The following is an 11,023-nucleotide window of genomic DNA, read 5'->3' as shown; positions in this document are numbered from 1 at the left end:
CAGAATATTTCCATCATGGATAACTTCAATATTATTATTAGAGAAACTGTAGTGCTACATCTGAGTCAAGCTATAGAAGTTTAGAATATTCAAGCAAAGTTCTTTACAGCTTAGGGCGAGGCACTTTATTTTGTCCCTTGAGTGTCCTGCAGATTTCTGTTCCTTCTTGATAGCTAATAACCCACAGTTGGCCCCGCTGTGGCTCATTGAACACCGAGGAGGAAAAACAACCTGCAGCACACTGGTCCTCCAGGGTCAGATTTGAGCTCCTCTGCTCTATTACCACTCTTGTAAATGTCCACTCACATTAAGAAAATCAGTAGTGCATCTGAAGCCTGGCTGAAATGGTCAATATATCATAAAAACTTAAGTAACCTTAGGTTGAATGTGCAGACATTTTTGACTGCCACAACAAGCATCAATCATGTTCTCCTTACTCCTCCCCTTTCTAAAGCAGGACCTTACAAACTGGTAGCTGTGGTTTTTGGCGAACAGCTCCAGACTAGTGAACATTCCCAGTCTAATTACATGTTTCTTTTGCAAGGTTGAAATCCAAAGTGAGGTTAAACGAGCAATTCTGTAATCTTATTTTAAGCCTGACCATATATGGATATCCAGGAAACAGTTATGAGCCCCAGGGAGGAAATCTAGAGGTCTTTATTTAGGATTTTTACTGTACATGCCCTGTTCCAAAAACAGTGAGAACACTGAGGTACAACAGGTTACAAAAATATGACTTCAGTCATTAATTGTAAGAGCATTTTCAGTGTTGTTTGCCTCATTGACAGTGACTTAGTTAGTGAAGTTTTCTGCTCCTGGTGATTGATAAAGAGAAAACAATTAGCTGCAGCAATTGGTAAACTACAGAGAGAAAAAGAAAAAGACATCCATTGCACCGGAAACAAGCATGACCCTGCCAGGCCTTCTTTTCCTCCCTGAGTGGGTGAGTTTGTTTTCCAGCAGGCCACAAACCCTATGGTTCAGTAATCTAAACTATATTTCACTTAAGACATGGGAGGGGGTGGAGGAAATGTAGGGAGTGAATGAAATAACTGTGTGTGTGTGTCTGTAGTGTGTATATGCAATCATCATCTTGCCAATATGGGTTTGTTTTGAGCTCGCTCTCCGGAAAAAATACACCTTCATGTGTCGACAGAAGAGAGACATCCGGAAGGAAGTGATGCAACCACCTTAATTGAAGTTACTTATATACAGAGGCAGTCTGAGTTTCATTCAGCATATCCACACTTTGTGCTCTTACTGTCTCAACAGCCAGCGTCCATACGTGGTTCAGAATAAGGCTCTGGGTTCTCCTGTTTGTCGCTATATACACTGAACAAGGACCACTAACAGCTTCTTACACCAGCTCTGCACCTTACGGACCAAGAGGTAATTGATTATTCATTGACTGATTATGACATCATTTTTACACTCTTTGCTTTGATTCATAAGTTGTGTAACAGCAGCTTGTTCTTTGTTACAGTATTTACAAGCTTATATTTCTGTTAAAAGCCTTAAACTTATTTAACTAATAAAACATGTTTGTTGGTTTGTGTTACATTCTCCTCAACATGTTTAGTAGTTCAAGTGCACACTAATATGTAAAGAACATTTTAACTTAGTTTTACATAAACATATTTGTATTTTTAGATTGTATTAAGTGTGTGAAAGAATTTCTTGTGTTTTTATGTTTGCAAACCATCTTATCTCAAATTGAATTAAATTAGTAGCAATATTTATTACATGTTTCTGTTACAGAATGAAGGTTACCATGATAACATTTTGCCTGATCGGGGTAGTTTTTGCCAACCCGGTAAGTATTTCAAAAATCTCTACTTGATTCTATCGACAAATTATATTTACATAATATGATAGTTACAGTATAGTATATACATTGAAGTTCAGGTACTTGTTTACTAGTTTACAGCTGAAATCAAATATCAGTTCTCTCACAATTAACAGCATAAAAACATGTATGAGCGCAGACATTCATACATTGTGTGGAGATTAAATAAACTAAACAGCAGCCTCCTTTTCTTCTCACATTCATTGTGATTTCTCAGGCTTTCCACTTGTATTCATGTTAGCATAAGAAATAAAAAGTATCACCCCTGTCCATTTCTAATGTGACTTTTGTAATGAGTGTACAAAATAATATAATACAAAATACCTATTGATCCACAGTAATCTTGTGCACATCCACCATCATGGAAATATTAATAAATCTGGTGTTTTCTGTACTGACGCTCATCTATGTGTTTCCTCTTTGACAGATTTCATTTAATGCCATTTTGGAATCAAATGAGCTTGATGCAAACACGGTGAGTGCCATCACAGTCCTTCATTCAAACCTTGAATCTCACTTGACTTTCAGTGGTGCTGTGCAATGCAGGAACCAAAAACTGCTTTACACATAAATAATTTAACTGCAGTCAAGCTGTGTTCCTCTGACACAGTCAGCAGAAAACATAACAATAGGTGCGGTTACTTGAATGTTCTCCAGACATTTCAATGTCTCTGACAATTCCCTTGTCGGAGACTATTGTTTACTATAACGTCTGCACCCATTCTTACTGCAATAGCTTGCCTGCATGGCAATGGTTGACATCTTAAATGAATGTGATGATTGTTTACAGTTGAAAGGTATCATTAAATCTATTGTGGTGTGTGCTTCATTTTTTTTTTTTTTCTCTCCCAGACTGAAAGTATGTCTATTTCACAATCATCTGAAAATGACACCTCAGAGATTCAGGTAACAAATACTGCATTTATATATTTAATCTAGTAATTAGTAAATGATCATTTTCTGATGCAGAGGATTGCATTACTTTCTGATAGCTGGTTTTCATCTTATGTATATGTATTCCTATTTGTGTTGCAGAGCTCTGAAGAAAATTCATCAAATCAAGTGAGTCTTTTTGATTTGTCAGTCGTCTGCCTGACACAAGAAGCAAAATCTAATCACACAGGTTTAATAAGCCTGTTCATGTGCTGTAAATGCATCTGAATTCACTCTATCAAATGTGCCTTTTTTCCAGAGTTCAGAGTCTGACTCACTAGAATCCACATCAGAGGACAAGGTGGGTTGATATATATATATATGTGTATTTTATATGCATTTTTTAAACTTTATATTTCAATTTACTCCTTTAAACATGTTATTGTTAGGCTCATAAATTCCAATTCATCATATTTCTTACAGTTAAGGGTGTAATTGTGCAAACAAATAACTGTAGTAAGATAGAACAGGAAAAAAAAGGAAAGAAAGAAAAAAGGTGTCTTTAATACAGTAATACGGTATACATTGATAGTATAAAGAAATATATATGTACATTCTTATAGTGTCAGCACTTTTGCTGCTTTACTTGATGATTCCAGAAAACTTCACATATTTTCCTTTTTTATCCACAAACAGACTTCTGAGGAGAGCAACAGTCAATCAGATGAGGTAAGATGAAATGAAACTGAGTATTTTATATTTGCCAACTGTTAATATGTGGTACGTCGTCATTCTGGTTTCCACTTTGCTCATATTGTTCACTCTATTTCCACAGACAGACGCTATGGCTGAAACCAGAGATAACAGTATGGGCAGCGAGGAGAATGTTCGAAAGGTGGGATAAACATTTTACACACTCATGTGGTTTAAATCTATGTCCTACTTTAGCTGAGATTAAACGTGAGTTTATCCTCTTTATTCTCTACATCAGAGTTGGGTTCGAGTGTTTGCAAGTGTCATCAAAGTCCAAAGTGCAGAGGACAACAGCAGCACAGAGGTCAAAGGTCAGTCAGAGCACATGACTGAGAATCAGTCCACTCACACCTCCACCAGCACGACTTTCAGACAGATGACCAACACTGCTCAGGGTCACTCCAACCTGCCGCTGGTGGACAACCCCACTGACAGCAGTGACAGCATCAGTGACAGCATCAGTGACAGCACCAGTGACAGCACCAGTGACAGCACCAGTGACAGCGCAGACACCAGTGACATTACTGGTGTCACGGCTGCCGCCAACAACAGCAGTGAGAGTACCAGCAGTGAAAGCAAGGAGACCAGTGAGGCCAGTGACAGCAGTGATTCCAGCAAAAGCACAGAGGACAGTAATGCCAGTGACAGCAACGAGCTGAATCAGATCAAAGCCAAAGACTGTGTGAATGGAACTCAGAGCTGTGAAAGTGACGAGTATTTCTTCCAGGATATAGGAGATGACGCCCATTACTTAGTAGACAATCTGATGGTGCCAGATGAGGATGACAGAGAGCTCAGCCTCAGGAGATGATGACATGACCTTGTGCAATGTTACATTTCCCACAATGAACTTAAACACCATTACACTTTTTGTCATATCTCAAAGGTGCTTTATTCTATCATTCCAATGAATTATATAAATAATAATTTTTGATAAGAAATAAGTTAATATTTTATGATGGTTGTTACAATAGTTTATTCTTGGGGTCCTCAGGGACACCAGCCTTGTATGTTAAATATGTTGGTAGGATGAGGGTTAAATGACCTACCTGAGGACTTCAGGTTGACAAATCTGCTCCTGCCTCTTGCTTCTGAATGTTGATTTTGGCAACATAATGTTACCTGCAGTTGATTGGTTTGTGTGTGTGATTATTATTGTAATTATGATGTAGTCAAAGCCTTTACTTTGTTTTTATAATAATAAATAAAAAAATGATAATCATATAATGGGTGGTTGCATATTTTCTATGATTAGATTTGGGAACGTTAGATAATAAAAAACGAGTTTGTGCTTCAGTTGCAGACAGAATAGCATTAGCTAACGTTAGCTATTTTAGCTGTGATGATGAAGAACTCAAGATGCTTAAATAAATGGTAAAGGTTTTAAGTAATTCTTGCATGTGGTAATGTTGTGCTTTACAACAATTAGTCACATAAAAGTATCTGGTATGACTTATCATGGATATATAGGTTTATTTTCACATCCACAAATATGGCCGGTTAGCTCAGTTGGTTAGAGCGTGGTGCTAATAACGCCAAGGTCGCGGGTTCGATCCCCGTACGGGCCAACTAGCTTTTTTTCCCTCTTGACATTTTACTTGTGAAGTGACGCTTTAATACACTACACTCAACAACTTATCATTAAATAACATGCAGAAGCTAAATGTCGAAGCTTAAATCCTGGAGCTTTGTACCTCTGCCTGTATAAAAACTCACACTGGATGGCGACAAAGGCAACACATCTGCTAAAACTAACCAACACAAGTCAATACTTCCTGCACTACAAATGAACTGACATTTTCTTCATATTAATATTTTAAATGTGACTGAAACACAATCGAAAATAAAATATTTTATTACTCTTTAAGTATGTATTTAGATACCTTACTAGATGCCGTATTGACTTTAAATTTTGAGCTGTTCATTTTACTGACAGCCTTGGAAACCGCCACACACGTTTTCACTATTTTGGATGATTAGACCTGCTATGGTGAAAATTACAAGAAATCATCAAACTCTTTGTACTAACAAGAATGATAAAAGTAAAGCTGTCTCATCCTTACAGGTGTAATAAACTACAGCAAGAGAGATGTGACAGGGAGGGATAAGCACTGTGGGTGTAGAGGCTTTAAGTGTACCAATTTTAGTCATTTTAATATTTACATAGATGAATACTCCGCCAAGCATTGTTGCTGAGAGGCTTATTTGCTACCAGCCTCTATAATGGCACCTTTCTCTATAACAGTGGTCATTTTCTTTGTTTTGACTGTCAGGTAATGCTCCAACTCTTCCAAATGTCTTAAATATTAATGTTGTTTTCACAGCATAACAAAAAGTCTGACAGCTCCTCCAAACCCACTTGTGTGGAAAAGTAACATGTGTAATGTCTACAGCATCCCACTTGGTCATCCCACTTCTGTTTCCAGGCTGACATCATGTTAATTCATCAATTAAGTTTTACTTATGAGGCAAGTTTTTCTTGTTTATAGTTGCCACCCTCAGTACAAGTTTTGAAAGAGTCCTGAAACAAATATCCTTACTGTCTTCAATGTAAACATACAAACACATGGTCATAAGGCCTCATTTGAAACAAATTAATGTAGCTATTTTTCCTATTACTACATGCAGAAATCATGATAGAGTGGCAAATTTTAAGTGTTACTATAACTGTAACACCTTACATGATCATTTCACATAAGGCTGTATAAAAATGAAACGTAGACCTATATTTGAAAAGAGATATGGGACATTTTTTCTTTAATCTGCATTGAAATTGAGCAAAAATTGTACTGTGGAGAAAAAAAAACATTATTTAGTTCTTACAAAACATTTCATACAACATATTTAAACATGTTTGAAAATGTAGGAACAATAGGTGCAATCTCAGGACTGTCTTGCCCTGACATGTTGAATAAAACAAATGACATCCAACATAATCGACATACACTGTATATCTTCACAGTGACACTGCTCTCAAACAAACACACTGAAAATGCAAGTAAACCTGTAGATGGACATTGTGTTACCATAATTAAATTTTTAATGAAATACATTATATGTTCTATATAGCCATGAATCATAACTAACTGGCAGAAAATAATAACCAATATATCAAGAGTCCTGAACCCATGTGGCGTTGTTTTGAATTTGAAGACACGTCTTCAGCTGGGAAAGTGAGACTTCAGGTGTTCCTTCAGCGCCGGTATAGTGGGAAGCTCTTTGCGACACATGTGGCAGCGGAGAGGTAGTTTCAGCAACTCACTCGTTCCTTCTTTGACGGTGACTCTTCCATTTGTTTCAAGCATCTCAATGACATCTGCAAGAAAAAAAAAAGCATAGTGTGGTTTGTGCCCACATAAAACAGACGCAGTGTAAACTTCAAATCAACTACTTACACTCACTTGCTAGTTTATTAGGTACACCTAGATAAAACGAATGCAGTATAAATAAAACAGCCCTGCAATAAAACCTATCTTTATGAAGGTTGTAATGTTTTCTACGTGTTGATTTATTTTATTGCCATTTTGGAGGCTGAAGTTGAAGGTTATACAGACAGATGTTTCTAATCTTTTGTCCATCCAAATAATATGAGTTAGGGTAGACTAAATACTGCTTTATAGTTGTATCTAAGTGCACCTAATAAACTGGAAAGTTAGTGTATGAAACAATAACAAAAACCCCTCCAGACATTTCTCTCACCTTGAGACTCAATGAAATAGTCAGTTGTGAATGAGTTCCAGTGCTTTTTGTTCTTTAAACAAGGTGAGTCGAAGTCTTGGCTGATAACATGCAGGTGTACATGACTGTAAAGGAGTACAGACACAACATTTGTTATTTTTATTTGTGTGTGTGTGCGTCATACGTGTCCTCAGGAGCTTCAGACTCCATTTTGCAATGTATATTGTACTTTCACTTCTCTTTTATCAAGCCTGTGACTCTTAACACAGAGGCAGTAAAGGTCAGAGTCACCACTATAGAAACAGGACTGAAGCAGTGTTGAGTTCAGGGTAGTAATAAATAGAGTTTTCTCAGTTTGCCTTTAATTCCACTGTACGAGGGACTTACTCTGACTATACTGTGTAAGACAAGGCAAGATAAGTTTACTTGCACTTGTAATTATGCATTAAAACAAACAGGAAAAATTAAACACTAACATTAAATATTAAAACACAATGGAAAGCAGCAGAGTAGCTATACATTACAAAGATAAAAACAGAAATAAATACTAGACAGCCAAACATGTAAGTCCAAGGTTGATAATGAAAATTGTTTTTATGTTCAGTCACAGCGGAGAACATGAAAGTTGACCTCTGAGATCAGATTTTGTTAGATACAAAAGTTTATAACTTGAATTACTGTATAGATAGACAGGAAGTTCCCTCTATCCTTTACATCTTTTTTGGTGACACTTGAGATTTGAGCTGACAAACAAACACAAAAATTAATTTACAAGCTATAGTGTCTGAAACTTAATACAAGAAGAAAAACAATAAGCAAACATGGATTTTATTTAAAAGAAAGGTGTGAATTTGACCTCTTCTTGCACTAACAAGATCATTTCTGACTTTCAAGTTAGTCAATCAAGTTTCAAGTCACTCAAGTTAATTTTCATACTCTAAAAGCTTGAACTCAAATCCGTTAAAGGTAGATAAATACTGCATGTCCATCCATTTAAAAAAAGTATATTTTTTGCTTTATAAAATAGCAATAATGAAAATAATGAAAAAATATACAGAATTTGCACTGAATGGAGTGTGATCTTTTGGTGCAAAAGCACTGCTCAAACAGTTATCACTTACCTCATACTGGGGATGGCGTGGTAACCTGAGCGGAAGCGTAGCGTGGCAGCATGTGGGCACTGCTGAACCATCTGGTCAGCAACTTTCTGCATGTGTCTCACCAGATTACAGTGCTCATCACGCAGGGCCTTCAGACTAGGAATAGCCTGCCACGGGAGGACCAGCCAGTGGTAGCGAGCCTTGGGGTATTTATCTTTGATTACTACCACTTTGTCATCCTTATACACCTGGAAATATGGGAAAATATGGACATTTAACAGTCAAAAATTCAGCTGTGATCTAAATGAGTGCGTATTAACCAATGGTAGTTTTTTTTAAAACAGCTACCTGCATCTTGGGGTCTTGCATTGACGTCTTCAGGCCTTGGCTCCAATGTCCAAAACTTTCCTGCAACAGATTTCAATCACCTGTTTCATGTCTATAATTATGCCATGCAAGAAAATAATTACACCTGAAAGCATCAAAATCATAAAAAGAACATTTTAAATATGAGCACATCCACACAGCCCTTCCAGATGAAGCTGAACTTTCTCTCTTTTCTTACGCTGGTTTTTGTGGCTTCTCCATGGCTGACAGACTCAGATGCCTTCTCTCTCTCTGGCTGTTTGGCTGCTTTCAAGCTCGGAGCCTCTCTGTGACTCTCTCTATCCTCTGAAGGCGTGTCTCGTGGTCTTTTGGTGCCGCTGTGGTTGCCGTTGGGATCCTCCTTGAACTGTACAGTGTATGGGTAGAGTTGATTGACAATATGAAGCTGCTGTCCGGGCTTCATTTTGACCTCATTGTCTTTACCCACCACCACAGAGTTTATGGAGGTGGGGTTCACGCCCAGCTGTGGAATAGAGACGAGAAATGAGACATAGTGTCGTAAATAATTCGTCATTATTGCAGGCACCCTTAAAAGAAACAGCATATGGGTCCAAAAACAATGTGTATCCAAAGTAGCAGAGTGAATTACAGGTATTTATTCAAGATCAATACATTATTAGTTTCACACAAAGCAAATAAAATGTTCTTTCATTTCTTTCTTACCTGTTTAACTTTGATATAACCTTTGTTGCATTCTGCTTTCAATTCAACTGGTTGAGAAAGGATGAAATTTGTAAAGGTTAAAGTTTGTTATTAATACTCTTTCAATGTTTAAACTTTATTATTTATACTTTAAAAGTTAGAAGAAAAGGTTTTTAGTTAACAGCAGATTAAAAAGTCCTGTAATGTTCAAATGTCTTCAAGAAAACAAAGAATTCAGGTTTAGATCAAGAAATTTGCATCTATGTACAGTACATGGTATTTAGCTAATAACATACATAATTACCTTTACATTATAAATTTGTGTATTTTTAGATTTGAAGAAATTGTGGAAACCAAACATCACATTATAGAAGTACTGTGAGAAATCACTGCAAACGTTATAAAAAATAAATAAATCTAGCAACTTATTGCCTATTTTTGTGTGTGAGAGAATAAACCCAATACAACATGTTATAATGACATTAACATTTGGTATTCATCATGTATAAGTTATGTGTAATTTCTGATAGTATTTTATTGTATATATTACATTACATGAGCTTCTGACTTAACAGTATTTGTAAAATCAGACTTGGATGTTAACCCTTACACACTGTTCAGGTCAAATTTCACCCATTTTTACATTTACGAGCAGTAAAAACACCCTAAACATAATTCTTTTAGCCTGAAATTTTCTGACTTTACCTAAAGTGACCCAGAATATACAAAATGTTTTTAATATTTGTACATAGAGGGTGTTCCAGGTTAAACTGACCCGTGTTTATTCAAAAGTCGCCATTCAAAAAAGGGTTGTTGCATTCAATAACATTAATTGAAATCATGATGGCTGTTATGTTCTCCTGCTTTAGGTAACATATGACCATATTATAATGTGATTGTGCATGTTTATTGTCCATAAACAAATGGCGTAAAACCTAAAAACACACTTTCTCTCTGCTCTCTGAAAGCTGAATTAAGGACTCATCACCCATTTATTTATTAGTGATAAGGTATTTACTGTGTGAATGAAAAATAGATTTGTGGTTCAGTTTGGTAGAGAGGCTAGTTATGAGGGGACACTGAAGGTCAGAATATGAACAGTATGTGAGAGATATTTCTATAAACATACATGAAAATATGTTGTGTACAATAAATAATATGGTAATAAAATAAAGTGTAGACACAAGATGTATAATGCTTTTCTTTATCAGTATTGATAATCATTTTCTTATATGACCAATTTGTATCAGTAACCATTGTTTCCTCTTTTTTTGGTCTCTAATTTTATATGACTTGGAAACACCAATGTCTTGTAGCTGCATGGAGTCATAGCCTTAATAATTTTAGAGCTTTTGTTGTTGTTTTTTGTTTGTTACACATTTAAGTGATTTAAAATAATTAACAAAATAAATCCATAACAAAGTAAATAAGGGTTCGGTGCCTTTCCACTTTGATGTATGAGTATGGTATTTGCCCACAGTGTATCAAATATACAATGTATCCTTAGATTACCTTGCTGCCGGGAGCATTTTTTGTCTTTAATAGTCGTCTCTGGACCTCGACCCAGGACGACTGTCTGTAGGTGAGGCAGCTGAATTGGTTTATGATTTCCCTCCTCGCTGATAAGCCAGCAAATTGGCATTTTAACATCTTTTGTAGCTTTTTTTTCATACAGAGCTAACAAAGCTGTGGCCGCTAGCCCCCACGCTTGTTTTGTTGACTCGTCTCGTCTCACGAAATTGAC

At 36.4% G+C, this 11,023-nt stretch overlaps 2 protein-coding genes and 1 non-coding gene across 3 annotated transcripts; 2 read left to right on the top strand and 1 right to left on the bottom strand.

Moving 5' to 3' along the window:
• Nucleotides 1-1,254: 1,254 nt before the first annotated feature.
• scpp1 (secretory calcium-binding phosphoprotein 1) lies at nucleotides 1,255-4,955 on the top strand. Its single transcript, XM_042394454.1, has 9 exons — nucleotides 1,255-1,389; nucleotides 1,759-1,813; nucleotides 2,274-2,321; nucleotides 2,699-2,752; nucleotides 2,882-2,908; nucleotides 3,039-3,080; nucleotides 3,416-3,448; nucleotides 3,555-3,614; nucleotides 3,711-4,955. The coding sequence occupies exons 2-9, from the start codon at nucleotides 1,760-1,762 to the stop codon at nucleotides 4,281-4,283; spliced, it is 891 nt and encodes a 296-aa protein (XP_042250388.1). The 5' UTR covers nucleotides 1,255-1,389; nucleotide 1,759; the 3' UTR covers nucleotides 4,284-4,955.
• Nucleotides 4,956-4,966: 11 nt separating this feature from the next.
• On the top strand, nucleotides 4,967-5,040 carry trnai-aau. Its single transcript has one exon. It is a non-coding gene; the product is annotated as a tRNA-Ile (tRNA).
• Nucleotides 5,041-6,200: 1,160 nt separating this feature from the next.
• On the bottom strand, nucleotides 6,201-11,007 carry aptx (aprataxin). The gene is made up of 7 exons (XM_042427782.1): nucleotides 10,792-11,007; nucleotides 9,301-9,347; nucleotides 8,816-9,100; nucleotides 8,599-8,658; nucleotides 8,272-8,498; nucleotides 7,172-7,275; nucleotides 6,201-6,788 (listed from the first exon to the last, which is right to left on the bottom strand). The coding sequence occupies exons 1-7, from the start codon at nucleotides 10,919-10,921 to the stop codon at nucleotides 6,634-6,636; spliced, it is 1,008 nt and encodes a 335-aa protein (XP_042283716.1). The 5' UTR covers nucleotides 10,922-11,007; the 3' UTR covers nucleotides 6,201-6,633.
• Between the last annotated feature and the right edge of the window lie 16 nt (nucleotides 11,008-11,023).

Source organism: Thunnus maccoyii, chromosome 2, assembly GCF_910596095.1.
Source record: "Thunnus maccoyii chromosome 2, fThuMac1.1, whole genome shotgun sequence".
Lineage (NCBI taxonomy): Eukaryota > Metazoa > Chordata > Actinopteri > Scombriformes > Scombridae > Thunnus > Thunnus maccoyii.
Note: the sequence above shows the minus strand (reverse complement) of the source record. Positions and strands in the feature narration are given on the sequence as shown.

Coding starts and splice junctions, on each gene's coding strand:
- scpp1 (XM_042394454.1), top strand. CDS start 1,760: ATGAAGGTTACCATGATAACATTTTGCCTGATCGGGGTAGTTTTTGCC. Junction 3,449..3,554: donor GCAACAGTCAATCAGATGAG/GTAAGATGAAAT, acceptor CTATTTCCACAG/ACAGACGCTATGGCTGAAAC. Junction 3,615..3,710: donor GCGAGGAGAATGTTCGAAAG/GTGGGATAAACA, acceptor TCTCTACATCAG/AGTTGGGTTCGAGTGTTTGC.
- aptx (XM_042427782.1), bottom strand. CDS start 10,921: ATGCCAATTTGCTGGCTTATCAGCGAGGAGGGAAATCATAAACCAATT. Junction 7,276..8,271: donor CACGCCATCCCCAGTATGAG/GTAAGTGATAAC, acceptor ACTCCTTTACAG/TCATGTACACCTGCATGTTA. Junction 6,789..7,171: donor CTATTTCATTGAGTCTCAAG/GTGAGAGAAATG, acceptor TTTTTCTTGCAG/ATGTCATTGAGATGCTTGAA.